Raw genomic sequence first — 15,913 nt, forward strand, 5'->3', positions numbered from 1 at the left:
AAAATATTTTGTTCTCATCAGAAAGTTGTCGTAACCTGTGCAAAAGTGCATTTGATTTAGAACCTCATACTGGGTTGCTAGAACATGCTTGTGCTGACTGTTAATAAAAAGCATCCTTGTATATTTATTTGTAATTTACTTATGCCAGATCCTCAGATTAAATGTATTATGTGAGAACAAATTCTCACTCTCTTAGCTTCAACTTAACTTTTAAAATGAGGCAGCTGAACAGTGTGTACTTTTAATGATGTTCTACCTCCTTATTTGTGGAGGCTCTTAGCTGATGAATTGGTCACAATACCCTAAAATGATCACAGTATCACAGTATTATTAGGAATGGAAGAGACCTCACACATTCAAACAAGTTAGCTGGCTGAATATGAATGTGTCTAGGATGTTACTCAGTGAAGTCTTCTGAAAAGTCACAGACTATTTCATTTCTAATAGGAAATATCAATAGGGATGTTGTCCAGATTCATTAGCAATTTACTATATAGGCTTTTCATATAGAACCTGTGTTTACCAAGCTGTGGTGGTCTTTTAGAGTGGCCAAGTTATTCCAAATACTGTACATAGCTTCAAGTTTTTCCCTGTTAATGCAGATCTGAAGAATAGGTTTCCATTCTTGAAAGTTTGTTTGTATTTGTTCTAACTAAACCTATAATTGGAGATAGTCATTCTAGCTACAAAAGTTAATTCTCACAGATATATTAACTTGAACAGAAGTTCTTTTAGGTGCTATCATTACTTTCCTCTACCCTAATGTCATAAAATATGTTTTATCATTATGAATAAAATATATTTTGTCATTGTGAATAACCAGATGAAGAACTAAAATGAAACCAAATATCCCCTAGGACCTAATATAGTGTATTTCTACTGTAACTCCAGTGAAAACTTGTAATAAACCAAAATGCTGGAATAAATATGAGGCTGTTACTTTAGTTCTTCAGCTTAAGTTTGATGGGGTCACAGTTGTTTGGGGTTTGATTTTATTTTTGTTTGCTTGGGGTTTTGTTTTGTTTTGTTTTCTGATATCTCTTCCTTAATTCCTCTAGATCACTAGAAAGAAATCAATGGGAATTGATCCAATTTGTAGAACACAATTGTGATATTGATAGTAGTTTATATTAATTTGTTTCACCCTAATCTTTTTTTAATGTTCATTTGCAAAATGCTGCTCACGTGTCTTCTCAGTTTTGTACCCCAAGCTGATAATGAAACTTAGAGAAATATAACAAGCAATAACAATGTTAGATAGTTTGGAATTAAATATGGCAAGTGTTACTGTTCTAGCAGTTAGATGTGTTTAAATAGATGACTTTGATTTCAGATAAACAGTGACCAGTGTAGGAGTTCAAATATGTGAGATTGCTGAAGCTGCAAGGAGTTGTGTCTGTTTAGGTCTTTTCCATTTTTCTTTATGTCCTCCAGAAGGATGGGCCAGGGCATCAATACTGAATCATTTGGGGACTTTTAAGGATGCATCATCAATAAAACATGTCACACAGACATATCTCCCTGGTACAAAAGAAGCAATAACCGATGGCATCACTTTTATTACCACTGGGGGAAAAAATCACAGGTGACTTTTCTATGAATAGCAGTGCCATGGTTAAAAGCATGTTCAATTTAACTTTTGAGGTTAAGATTGCACAAAGCACTTTAATGTAGGTAGTGGGCAAATATATGTGTCTCTCTGGCTTGAGGTGTTGTAGAAGCCAAGAGAATGAACAACAGTAAAAAATATTTAGTATTCAGGATTCCTGGTTATAGTGAATAGTTAAAGATATATAAATTAAAGCATAAATGGTGTTTAGTATCTTACAGATTTCAGAGGAAATTTCATTATGAAAGATTTCTTTCATTCACATAAATCTTTAGTGCTATTCAACTGCCATCAGACTATCTACACTTGTTTTTAATCTCTTTTATTAAGCCAAACCCTCCTGCTGCATTAAAGGTATTATCTATACTTGGACTCACAAGCACATACAATGGGCTGCCCAGGGAGGTGGTGGAGGCACTGTCCCTGGAGGTGTACAAGAAAAGCCTGGCTGAGGCACTTAGTGCCATGGTCTAGTTGACTGGATAGGGCTGGGTGCTAGGTTGGACTGGCTGATCTTGGAGGTCTCTTCCAACCTGCTTGATTCTATGATTCTATGAACACCTTTGTTTTGACTAAAGCTGAAACTGTTTCATCAAAAAGCTAGGCTGATAAACTTAGCACTCTCCTATCAAGTCAATATAGGCGTTTGTTGGATCTTTCAAAATGATTAAAGGTGCTTGCCCAACAGAAAAGTCTGGAAAAAGAGGGAATGACATCTTTTTTATTATGATAAGGGTGTTCTTCTTCTCAAATGCTCCTGTGAAAGAGAAGTGTAGTAGCAGTTGTGAAGGGGTAGTTGGCTTCACTTTTTTTTCTCTTTGATAGTCAAGGCTTCACTTTTTCATCTTACCTTTCCAAAATAAAACCATTTGGCATTAGGGAAAAAGAAGGGGGAGTGGAATGCCTTTGACCTTCTCTATTGAAGTTTTGCACACTTACAGGTAAAAATAATTATCTGTTGAATTAAATGATGGGGGGTTGATTTCTTGGGGCTTACTTCTGTGTTGTGTTTTGTTTGTTTCTCTTAAGAAAACAACCAATTACTGCTTAGGCATTTTTTTTTTAAGGCTGAGTTTCATTTCAGTGCAAAGAGGCTTTTCTGAGCAGCGAGGATATCAGAGACCAGGTTTAAATTCCTCCTCTCTGATACCCTAACCCTGGATGAGGGAAAGGACATGGATGTTGTTCATGTGGAATTTAGTAGAGCTTTTGACACTTCCCCTCACCCCATTCTCCTGGAGAAACTGGCTGCTGTAGGCTTGGCTGGGTGGGTGCTTCCCTGGGCTAAGAACTGGCTAGCTGGCCAGGCCCAAAGAGTGCTGGTGAAGGGATCCAGCTGGCAGCTGGTCACTAATGGTGTTCCCCAGGGCTCAGCGTTGGGGCCAGTTCTGTTTAGTATGTGGAAGAGGGAATTGAATGCAGCCTCAGTAAGTCTGCAGGTGACACTCAGCTGGGTGGGAGTGTTGATCTGCTTGAGGGTGGGAAGGATCTGCAGAGGGATCTGGACAGGCTGGCTGGCTGGGCCCAAGTCCATTGTGGGAGGTATAAGAAGGCCAGATCCTGCCCTTGGATCACATCGACCCCATGCAATGGTATGTGCTTGGGGCAGAGTGACTGGAAAGTTGCCTGTCAGAAAACGACCTGTGGGTGCTGACTGACAGGTGTCTGAACATGAGCCAACAGTGTGCTCAGGTGGCCAAGAAGGCCAACAGCATCCTGGCCTGCATCAAGAATCTTGTGACCAGCAGGAGTAGGGAAATGGTCATGCCCCTCTATGTGGCACTTGTAAGGCCATACCTCAAATACTGTGTTCACTTTTGGGCCTGTCACTACAAGAAGGACATTGAGTTGTTGGAGTGTGTCCAGAGAAGGGCAATGAAGCTGGTAAATGATCTAGAGAATAATTCTTATGAGAAGTGTGTGAGGGAACTGGAATTCTTTAGTTTGAAGAGGAGAAGACTGAGGGGAGACCATATTGCTTTCTACAACTCGTGTCCAGAGAAGGGCGACGAGGCTGGGGAGAGGCCTTGAGCACAGCCCTACGAGGAGAGGCTGAGGGAGCTGGGATTGGTTAGCCTGGAGAAGAGGAGGCTCAGGGGTGACCTTATTGCTGTCCACAACTACCTGAGGGGAGGTTGTGGCCAGGAGGAGGTTGCTCTCTTCTCTCAGGTGGCCAGCACCAGAACGAGAGGACACAGCCTCAGGCTGTGCCAGGGGAGATTTAGGCTGGAGGTGAGGAGAAAGTTCTTCACTGAGAGAGTCATTGGGCACTGGAATGGGCTGCCCGGGGAGGTGGTGGAGTCGCCATCCCTGGAGCTGTTAAGGCAAGATTGGATGTGGCACTTGGTGCCATGGTCTAGCCTTGAGCTCTGTGGTAAAGGGTTGGACTTGATGATCTGTGAGGTCTCTTCCAACCCTGATGATACTGTGATACTGTGAACTCCTTGACAGGAGGTTGTAGTGAGGTGGGGGTTGGTCTCTTCTCCCTAATAGCAGGCAATGGAACAGGAGGAAATGTCCTGAAATTGTCTCAGGGAAGATTTAGATTGGATATTAGGAAAAAAAAATCTTTATGGAAAGGTTGCTTAGGCATGCAACAGGCTGCCCAGTATGGCTGTGGAGTCACCATCACGAGGTGTTCAAGGAGCATGTGGATATGGCACTTTGAGACATGGTTTAATGGCCATGGTGACGTTAGGCTGGCAGTTGGACTTGATGATCTTAGAGGTCTTTTCCAACCCAAACAATCACATGAGTCTATGATTCAGCCTTACTGGAGAGTTGTTCTGAGTGAGATACCTCTCTGTCAATTCTGCAAAACCTTTAAGGAGTGATTACTTCTTTTTTTTGTGACAGATGAAGCACAGAGTTCAACCTCCACTTCGATTCAGACTGAGCTGTAAATTCTTCATTCATGAGGTGCATTGTCCCAGGTTATAGAATTCATTCTCTTATTTTTTTCCCAGAGTAACTAGTTTGAAAAAGTACAACGAGGTAAAATTGTTCAACATGTTTAGCAAAGCCAGATGGAAAACTGCCTAATTTCACAGCACAGTAGTCATAAGAAATACATAATGTCTCCTTACTGCCCATTCAGCAGAGTGCCTTCGCAGCAGTCTCAGTGGTGAATGTGCAGTTTAAGTCAATAGTACTTAATTCTGTTAGATTTTCACAGAGACTCCCAAGAAAAGCAAGGCTGGATCTTGTAACAGAGCTGAAATCAAATTCAGCCCAGTGTAAGTGGCCAGAGCCTGAAATGTAGGACTTGGACACAGACTTATCATTCAGTGAAATGAGTAGAATTCACCCACAGCAAGAACTGAACTTCAGTGATTATCATTAATGACAGTAATTTCCAACCAGAGACCATAATTTAACATCAGTTGAATATCTTGTTAGTTATCAGCTGGGAAAAAAATGGCATTTCTCAAGCAATGAGAGAGTGAATAATGCTTGTGTGGGTTTGGATTGTAAAGAACAAGAGCATTGTCACTTACAGATACTATGTAAATATCAGCAGTGCTAAAAATACACTAGTCCCCTCATGTCCATCAGTGGAGGGATTGATGCCAAGATTTTAATGCCTGTATGGCTGCAAATAGTCAGAGCCTCTGTGATGTCTGGCATTGTGTGCAAAATACAATTGCATAATGAACTGATCTTTTTTACCCAAGACAAGACTCCCTCAAACATTGCATTTCAGCAATGGGCCATCTTCCTCATAACATCTCACAAAACCACCTATGTGACTGTCCTTTAAGCAAGGCTTCTGTTTGAAGCAGTCTTCATTTCAGAACTGCTATGCATTCACTATAGCCTGCAGGACATGAGAGGAGCAGCTTAAAAAACCTGCTCTAGTAGATGTCAGTACATTTCCTTCTTTCCATGTACTACTCTTTTTCATTTTGATTAGTGTGTGGTTAAATCTCTTAGACAACAATCAGTCTTTCAAAATGATGATCAGCAGGTTGAATGCTTGCAATCTTGGTTTGAGCTTTTGGTAGTTTGTTATAAATGTTTGCCCATTTGTTGTAAACATTAGCCAGGTGGGGGTTGGTCTCTTCTGCCAGGCAACCAGCAACAGAACAAGGGGACACAGTCTCAAGTTGTGCTAGGGGAGGTATGGTCTGGCTGCTAGGAGGAAGTTGTTGCCAGAGAGAGTGATTGGCATTGGAATGGGCTGCCCAGGGAGGTGGTGGAGTTGCCGTGCCTGGAGGTGTTGAGGATGGGGCACTTAGTGCCATGGTCTAGTTGACTGGATAGAGCTGAGGGATAGGTTGGACTGGATGATCTTGGAGGTCTCTTTCAACCTTCAATGACTCTAAAAAATGTGGGTGCAGCCTCTGCCTCTTAATATAAAGTCCCATCCTTCTGTCTCTTCCTGCTGTAATTTAAAACTCTGACCCAACCAACCCTTGAATGCAAATAAGTGAGTGATCTGAAGAAGCAGACTGTTGATCCTGTCACTCTACAGCCATTTTCAGAGCAGTGCATTTTCATGTATGTGACATTGCCCATTAGTGAGCCAGCAAAGATGAATAGGGCAATAAGTGAGCATATTTCACTTTTTATTTCATCTGCCAAGATGAAAGACCATCTTGGTGTTTGGATTTTTGTTGTTGTTGGGTCTCATATTTTCTTAATTGGCACAGCAGTGTTTTAAACAGCATTCATCAATTCTTTAGTTGACATTTTACAAGACACATTTTTTTCCAGCATGTCCCTTTAAGTGGACTGTCTAGAGGATTTTGGTTTGCTTTTTGCTTCTTTTTTGTAATCCATTAAAATGAGTTCGATTTGTAAGGATGTTGCCTCTATAAGATTGTTTCAAACGCAACTGGAGAATCTGAATCCTTGTCATCCCATTTTAAAAATAAGATTGTTCCAGTAAAATTAAGTATCCAGAAAAGTACTTTCCTGTGTAGTTGCTTTAGGTGTTTTGTGAATCTTCAGAACTATTTTTGACAGCATGTGCACTTAACTGAAAAGAAACAGTTACTCTCGGTCATTATACGAGTCCTGAATCATAGAACCAACCAGGATCATCCAAATATGTTTGTCTGTGAGAGAGCAAAACTTATTTTTCCTATTGTGCCAGTTTGAAGCTAGCTGGAATGTTTTGGTGAGAATTAGATTATAGGCTGTGAAAAGGAAACAATGGTGATGTTTACTTCACTCATAGGCTTGCTGAGATGTATAAAAAGAAGAACTTAAACTTAGATAACTGAGCAGCTGCTGTGTGTCTCTGACTGCCTGCACTTTTCTCCCTAACCTGCTGTCTGTGTAACTAATCCTTCTGCTTTCTAACCACTCTGGCTGATTCTCTAAACTCACCTTGGACGTAAGGCAAAGTCAGAGTTAAGGCAGAGGGGTAAAAAGGAGATGGAAAGGTGTTTGGGAGCCCCTCCTGGGGACTCAGGTTTCTGGGAGGGCTGCTGTGTTTCTGTATTACCTTTTTAACTTGTCTATTTCTGTCTATAGCTGTATAGATTGTAAATACCTGCTTGTATATTGTGCTAAGCTGTAAATATAAAGCTTCATTCTAATTTCTAGCTCGGGTGGGTCTAGTCTGGGTGATTTCATAAGAGTTGGGGGGTGGGTAACACCCAAACCATCACACTTATTCAGGTCTTTACAATAATTAATAAATTAATTAATTAGAGAGCTCTCTATGGGGAAAAAAGAAAAACCACGAAGCAGCCTATTATTGTGGTAGTGATGCTGCAAAGAGCTTTGCTTCTTCCATGTTTTTGTTAGCACAAAATATGAATGTTTCTTTTTGGATGTTATTGGTTGAACAAATGCAAATGAAAAATAGAATTTAAGTTGTATGAATGGTTTTGCATTAAGCTACGATGAGAGTTCAGAGATGTAGTGATGCTGACAACTAATTCCTTTGAGTTGTGCTGTTTTGTTTTCAGAACCACTGGGATTTTTTTTGTTGTTGTTGTTATTATTATCATGTTTTCCTTTATTTAGTTTATTATCAGTAATCTTCACAGTGCTTTGTGGTGTTCTGAGCAGCAATTTGTCTTGGGGGTCTTTAAACATGAGTTTGTTTATGTATTTAGCTGACCAGCTGCCTTTTCTTTTTTCCTGCTTTGTTTTTCTTCTGTGACATTGAAATCGAATGTTTGCTTGCAAGCATCTTTCAACTCAGAAAATGCATTTTACTCCTTTTGCTGCTAAACTGTTGCCTTTTCATAGAGGGGCTCTATGCCTTTCCCCTTCTCCATCTTCCAGAAGAGGTAGAGCAGCCTCTCCACCCCCTCCCCGCATGCTTGCCAAGACAGTCATCCCCCTCGCCTCCTCCCCACAAAGAGGTGAAGTCCCCAGAGTCAGTAATTGCCAGGAGATGAAGCGATGATGGGGAGTGATCACAGTCAATAGCTTTGATTAACAATAAGGTGGAAAATTAGCAATGCTAGCATTCAGCTCCCCTGCCTTCCCGTCCCCATATGCTCACCACAGCCTGCACTGGCTGGTTGGCAGAGTGGCCTCTGCGCCTGGCGGGCTGCAGAGCGAGGCTTGGAGTGGTCAGACAGGGATAGCAAGCAGCGTTTTGAGGACCCCGGGCAATGCTTCTGGACGCCTTTCGCTGGGCGCCACCACGTAGGCAGGGGAAGGACGAAGTGTGTCATGTGCTGGCACTGTGGCTCTTGCTGTCATGTGTGGATTTAATTGTGTCTGGACGTGTTGTGATCGAAATGGCAACTACTATTACTCCTGTGACCCCATCAGCAGCTCTGGTGTTGTTTCCGACAGACTCCGACGACCTAGAGAGGGGGACCGACAGCGGGACACCACTCCCCACCTCTGATAACGGCGACAATTCGCTGGGCTACACAGGTAGAGTGCATCTTTCCAAAATATTCCTGACTGCCTACTTCTGACACTTTCCACCGACATCTGCCATTGCCACCTGTGCATAGTTTCTTAATCGTCTTTCCTAGCTGTCTATCTTTCACCATCACCCTAAAAGTTCGACGTTACTGGGGAATAGTATTGTGCCTTTTAACTAACCCAGGCGACTGTCTTTTTGTGTGCCTTAGTACAGTTCAATTAGTTGTTGAAATGATGCAGCCACTCTTTCCCTTGTGACTGTATGCACTCCTCAGAGCTAATTCATGAGGCAGTAGATCGTCTCAAAGAAATGTTTCCAATGACCAAAGGCAGGGATTTTTCTGTATGTTTATTTTGGGGTGCTTTTGGGTTTGTTTCTTTTACAAACAAGAGCCAAGTGAAACAAAAGCTTGGTGAAACCAAGTAAAATGAAAATGTGATTGGAGAAGAATCTGTGTTGTTGACTTCTGCTTTGCATAAAGCAGAGAAATGTATCTGTAGGCCAAATAAGAAAAGCCACAGCTAAACAGCACCATACGGTGTGTTGCAGCAGGGGTCTGTAAGGGCCCCAACTCTGTAACTCCTCTGCACACAGAAGAGATACTCGGTTCCAAGAGTCAAGCAACTGACCACAACCTGGGCTCAGCTACAGAGTCCCCAAGTCTAAGGTTTTCATGAACCACTGGTGGTCCAAATCCAAATAACTTTTAGTTTGTGAAGGTAAGTAGTAATGGTAGCAACTTTTGGAAAAGGAAAAAAACCAGCAAAGGAGTTGGACATTTAGCCAAAAGATGTTCTTTGCTTCGATGGTGGATTGCTAGTGCTGCTGTTGCTCACGCTGTGTAACATTCTGTGGAGATGAATTATTGATGAAAGTGTGTGAATCAGAACTTGCATTACTCAAACAGCCTTACAGGATACAGAAACTGGGTAGGCAGCTTTAAGAGAAGGAATAGCTTCTTGTCCATTTATAAAACTTAAGGTCTGCTATACACCACTTACACTGATTACAGCTTTCATCACCTACCCCCCTTGCAATCATCTCTGCATGTGGTTTAAAGCCTTGACATGCAGTTTTATAGCAGTTTAAAACACTTTTTACCTATAAAGGTAAAATACAAGGCAGTAACAATTTCCACTCAGTTAAGACAGATGCCTTCTCAGAAAAGCATAGAATGAATTCTATGTACTTTCCTGCACCTCCCCACTTAGGCACAAGAGAAGCGAGGGCTTGGTCCAGGACTTCCCATAGCATTTACACCATGTGGGTGATAACAGGCAGAGGGTACGAGAGCTGCAGGCAGAGACTACAACAGCTGCAGGCAGTGCTGCTTCACAGTTGGGAGACTGCTTCTCCCCTTGCACGAGCATGTGGCATGACTTCCCAAGCTGGACACAGACCCTTCTGCATCTGTCCATGCATAAAAATCCTTCATCCACATCAAAGTATGCATGCTCATCTGGGAACCAAATCTGAGGATAGGCCTGTCAAGGGCTGGGCTGGTCACTGGTCAAATGTCAGTGCTCTCTATTAATGCCTCTTCTTTCCCAAAAGGGAAAAAGAAAGGGAATAAGCAGAGAGACTTAGGGGTTAGAAAACTAAAAGGAGCTTTCATGAACATAACTAAATACAAATATATGCAAAACCAGTATTGAACCCAACTGCCCTGATGGCAGTTTGTCACCTTCAACACTGATGCTGTAGCAGGCACTGGGGCGGGGGGGGGTGTCCCAGACTAGACTGAACAGCAGACCAGAAGTGGATTCAGAAGCTGGATTCTGGAACTATACTCAGGAGTGCATAGATTGGGATCAAAGGCAGAATGGACAGAGTCCTCCTTGTATGATAGTCATTGAAGAAGAGAACTTGACTCTTGTGATCCCTCAGCTGTATATTCAATGTTACATATATGGAATGGAATACTTAATTGTGGGTCACTTTAGAGTCACTTGTTTTGTCCACTTGTCCCTGCAGATATAATCTCTCCTTGAATCCTCAACATGACACATGAGATTTAGCAGTGATTTTGAACTGCATACAAGCCAGTATAAACAAGAACCTTTCTGCACAACAATCCTTGGTACTAACCATAAACATCAGACAATATCACCTCTAGATGCAGATACTGTCTGCAAAAATATGCAAGTAAATTCAGAGAGTGCAGTTACTTAGACGAGACCAGGCTGAAAAGTAAAATCACTGAACAGAATTAGTTCTGTTCCAATTCAAACCAAGACAGAGTCTTGCAGCTGTTTAAACTGCCTCTCAGAGACTAATGGGGTCATGTGGGAGGATTGTCAAAAATCAGACCCTAATACCATAGTTCCTCAAAGGCTCCAGACCTTAACTTTAGGCTGTGCTTTTATATGCATTTTCATAACAAGCACAAAAGTCAGGATCAGGTTAGATGCAAACACAAGCTGAACAAAAAATGAAAACCAAGAGGGTAGCTGTTTTCTTTAATTGGAGATTTTGTGCTTCTGTTTGATTGAGTACTTAATGAAGGAAAGACCAAGGATTTAATGGTTAAAGATTCCATGTTCTGGTAATTTTTTCTCCACTATATAGTAGTAATCAGTAGCACTTAGTGTGTCTACCTGGGTTTATGTGGCAAAGCCCAGAGGTATTTGTTAAAATTAGTCCAAGATGTTTCTATAGTAATCAGCCAAGATTTTTTTTAAGGTAACATTAACTGTAATACAAACTTACAGGTAAAGTTACATCATCTTCTATTTTATGGACCCGTTTATGTGGGCCTTCTGTGGAGTTCATGGATTTTACAGAGGTATTCTTATATGGGGATTTTTTTTGTTCTCTTTTAGCTATTGAACCCCATTCTTCAATAGGAAAACTATTCTAGAAACATATTTGCAGGGAAAATTGTCTTACTTGTTCCTAAAATCACTCTGATAAAGTCTAGGGTGTCTGGACTCGGGGTCATAGAATCATAGAATTATATAATGGTCTAGGTGGGAAGGTACCTCAGAGATCATTCAGCTCCAACCCCCCACCGTAGGCAGGGATGCCTCCCATTAGAACAGGTTGCTCAAGGCCTCATCCAACCTGGCTTTAAACACCTCCAGGGAGGAAGTATCCACAACCTCCCTGGGCAACCTGTGCCAGTGTCTCACCACCCTCACTGTAAAGAACTTCCTCTTAACACCTAGTTTGAATCTCCCCTCTGCCAGTTTAAACCCATTACCTCTCATCCTGTCATTACCAGACCTTGTCAATAGTCCCTCCCCAGCCTTCCTGTAGGGCCCCTTCAGATACTGGAAGGCTACTATAAGGTCTCCTCAAAGCCTTCTCTTCTCCAGACTGAAGAGCCCCAACTCTTGTAGCCTGTCCTCATAGCTAGAGGTCAAAGGTACTACTTTAGGTAGTATTTGAATGGACAGGAACCAAACAAGCTAATAACTGCCATCATTCAGTAGGATCATATATTTTACTCATAGAAAGCACACCTTCCTTCCAGTTCCATATATATTTAGCTGTGAGGTAACAAAGCAAGCAATTTGCTGGTATAATTTTTCTGCATATATTATTCAGGGTAAAAATATGCAGCTATTTCATAATGTTGTTAAGTGGAGGATTGATCGTGTTTGGAAAGTATTTATGATGTAAATAAATAAGGGCTGAATAAATAACAAATCAAGAAAGGAAGTTCACTCACTGAGGATTTTTCCATATGCATGGTTCTGACATCAGACTGAAGGAGCTTATGTTTGGTAGGAGAGAAATGCCAAGAATTAAAAAAAAAATCTAAAAGCTGTACATTAAAGATGTCAAAAACAATCTGAATTGATTCAGCAGATGATTTAGGGTTAGAAACAAACCAAACCCCCACACATCCAAAACTTCTAACTAAATCTGTCAGATTAAATAAGCGTGCCAGGGAAATTGTCTTCTCAGCATCTTCACAAAATACTGATTCTACTCTGTCAAGGCCAGATTGGAAAACACAAACCCTCCAAGGAGAGGATGAGGGAGCTGGGGGTGTTTAGCCTGGAGAAAAGGAGGCTCAGGGGTGACCTCATTGCTGTCTACAACTACCTGAAGGGAGGTTGTAGCCAGGTGGGGGTTGATCTCTTCTGCCAGGCAAACAGTAATAGAAGAAGGGAACACAGTCTCAAGTTGTGCTGGGGTAGGTCTAGGCTGGATGTTAGGAGGAAGCTGTTGCCAGAGAGAGTGATTGGCATTGGAATGGGCTGCCCAGGGAGGTGGTGGAGTCACCGTCCCTGGAGGTGTTGGAGAAAAGTCTGGCTGAGGCACTTAGTGCCATGGTCTAGTTGCTTGGCCAGGGCTGGGTGCTAGGTTGGACTGGATGATCTTGGAGGTCTCTTCCAACCTGGCTGATTCTATGATAATTGCATGATTAAGATGTGTACTAGTAAAAACCTAAATTACTTTGTTAACTACGTGTGTGAATAACAGGCCAGGACACAGTGCCATTCAATTGGGTAAAAGCCTGTGATTCATCTATACTTTGTGTTAGATTTCACTTGCCCTAAGAAAGACATCCAAAGTAGTCATCTGAAATGCTCTATGTCTGTTTCTTTGTCTACACACTTTCAAGCAACTTCAGGTGACTGGCAGCAGTGCAGATTACTACAAGTGATCTCTTTTCTCCATTGGTTTGGATCTAGGTTCTGAAAGGAGAACCAGGTGATAGGAATGTACACCAGAGGATAAAGTGAAATGTTTTCTGATGACCAACTAAAGTAAGGGGAATGGAAGAAGCAAGTAGGAATTAAGTTGTCAAGTGTAAGCTGTGGTGTTATCAAAGAAAGACAGCTACAGATAGATATTTTAAAATAGAAAGGAATTCTTAAGTTACTCATTGTTGTATTTTTCATTGAAGTCCTGGAGATAAGTACAGGGGCAAAACTGAAAAGGAAGAGAGGCAAGGAAAAAGATCTGCAGGAGTTCTCACTATATATCAGAGTGCAAATATGGAGGACCACCCAAATAAGATACAGGAGAAACTCAGAATGTGAAGGATTGCAAAGCAAGCAAACAAACAAAAACCATACCAAACAAAAAATCCAAACCCAAATAAACTCCTGGAAAGAAAGGTCTTAAATAATGTCAGGATTTCCAAGAGAGGAGCTTGTGATTAGTGGTCAAATGGAGCAGATGATGTGCTGAATAGTATCCCCTAGTGCCCAAGGAGCTTTGTGAACCACAACCCTGCAGGAGGGAGCAGGAAGTGAGGAAACCTGAGTAGCAAGGAATGAAACTGTCTTGGATGAAATTACTAAACATACTTTTCTGTTTTTACTTGTTAGTGCAGATTTTCAAGAAAAGAGTGATTAATATTTCCACTTGACATTTCACACGTGGATTGTCAACCAGATTAGCAAAGTAACCATTCACCCTGAGCTCATGGGCTTCTTTTTTCCTCCCTAAAATAGAGCAAGGGCAGTAAGCATCAAGTGTGACCCTCGGTTCTTTTCTACATAATCATTGGGTGCAGTGTGATATCTAAGATTGCATTGTGCTGTGCTATTGAAGTGTGCACATGCATTATATTCCAGGAAGTAGCACATTTCCTGTTAAATCAACTGTGACATAAATATTGGGGATCATTTAACAGATCACAGACTATTGCTTGTGTTACAGAGAGCAGAATGATAGCTCGTTAAATTAACGCTGTATAGTCAAAGACTTGCAGACAAGGATCACCACTCATCGTGAAGTAGATTAATGCAGTTTTAAAGGAATCTTTCCAAATTAACTTTCTGTTTATAGTGTGATGGTTTGGACTCTTACCTGCCCCCCCCCACACTTTGTATTTGCCCCAGCTAATGCAGATGGCCTCTGGGAATATAGATGAAGCAATTTATTTACAGCTAGCAGAATTTACAAGCAGCTATTTACAATATATACAGTTATATACAGTTATATACAGAAATATACAAAGGATAAACAATACAAAAGCACAACTTCCCTCCCAGAAACCTGAGTCCCCAGGAGGGGCTTCCAAACCACCCCAACACCTCCCCCCGGCCCTCTCAACCTTACCCCAGTTCTCAGGAAGAAGAGAGGTGCGGCCAAGAGGTTAGGGAGCAAGATTAGTAGGAGCAAGGTTAATGAGATGTGACCAGGTCTGAAGGCAAAGGCAGAAGAAGAAGGGGAGACAATTAGTCTTAAAATGCTCTTCTAGTATGCAAAGAAATCCCATGGTTCCCACTTGTGACTTTAAGTTAGCCTTTGACTTCACCTGCCCCCCCCCCCACTATGGTTTCAGTCATAAAATAATCATTGGGGTTGTTCCTTTGTGTGACAAGATATCTCATCCTTTTTCTGTTGCTGTTGTTGTGTTACTTGTATCTTTTACTATTGCATTGTTATATGCTCAGAAGAGCTGTTTGTACTGGATCACCATTTTCCCCATGTCAGGTTAAGACAGATTGCCCTCTGTGAGCATTCCAAGAAATGAAGGGGAAATCTGTCTTCATTGCGTAGCCATTTCTGAGACATTTCTTCTTCTAACACAAATGGATAGAATTGCCTGTCAATGCTAGTGATCTTCAGGAAATAATGATTTCATTAAAACCCATAGTAAAGTCTTTGGAGCACTCATAAGCTTACTTACATAAATCTTACAATGCTACTTTTAATGAAAAAGTCTATAGAAAACCTTCTCCTACAGTTATGGTGTTATACTTGAGCCAGCAGTGTGCCCAGGTGGCCAAGAGAGCCAGTGGCATCCTGGCCTGCATCAGGAATGGTGTGGTCAGCAGCAGCAGGGAGGTCATTCTGCCCCTCTACTCTGCACTGGTTAGACCACACCTTGAGTACTGTGTTCAGTTCTGGGCCCCCCAGTTTAGGAGGGACATTGAGATGCTTGAGTGTGTCCAGAGAAGGGCGACGAGGCTGGTGAGAGGCCTTGAGCACAGCCCTACGAGGAGAGGCTGAGGGAGCTGGGATTGGTTAGCCTGGAGAAGAGGAGGCTCAGGGGAGACCTTATTGCTGTCTACAACTACCTGAGGGGTGGTTGTGGCCAGGAGGAGGTTGCTCTCTTCTCTCAGGTGGCCAGCACCAGAACAAGAGGACACAGCCTCAAGCTGCTCCAGGGGAGATTTAGGCTTGAGATGAGGAGAAAGTTCTTCACTGAGAGAGTCATTGGACACTGGAATGGGCTGCCTGGGGAGGTGGTGGAGTCATTGTCCCTGGAGCTGTTGAAGGCAGGACTGGATGTGGCACTTGGTGCCATGGTCTAGCCTTGAGCTCTGTGGTAAAGGGTTGGACTTGATGATCTGTGAGGTCTCTTCCAACCTTGGTGATACTGTGATAATTCAAGGCAGAGTTTGGATTCAAACACGTTTCTCAAACATTTCATGAGTTTTCTGGTAGACAACAGAAGAATTTAAAATTGCATTACTCCCACACTCATGCTCCCTACCCACCCTCCCACCACCCAAAAAAAACCCAACAGAAAAGCCCAAATAAATGAA

General features: G+C 42.1%; 1 protein-coding gene across 1 annotated transcript in view; it reads left to right on the forward strand.

Moving 5' to 3' along the window:
- Positions 1–15,913, forward strand: part of ROBO1 (roundabout guidance receptor 1) — an 861,053-nt gene that overhangs the window by 397,510 nt on the left and 447,630 nt on the right. Inside the window, exon 3 of the mRNA XM_064152293.1 lies at positions 8,375–8,458. Within this exon, the coding sequence (XP_064008363.1) occupies positions 8,375–8,458 (84 nt within the window). The remainder of the gene's footprint in view (positions 1–8,374; positions 8,459–15,913) is intronic.

Source organism: Pogoniulus pusillus, chromosome 12, assembly GCF_015220805.1.
Source record: "Pogoniulus pusillus isolate bPogPus1 chromosome 12, bPogPus1.pri, whole genome shotgun sequence".
Lineage (NCBI taxonomy): Eukaryota > Metazoa > Chordata > Aves > Piciformes > Lybiidae > Pogoniulus > Pogoniulus pusillus.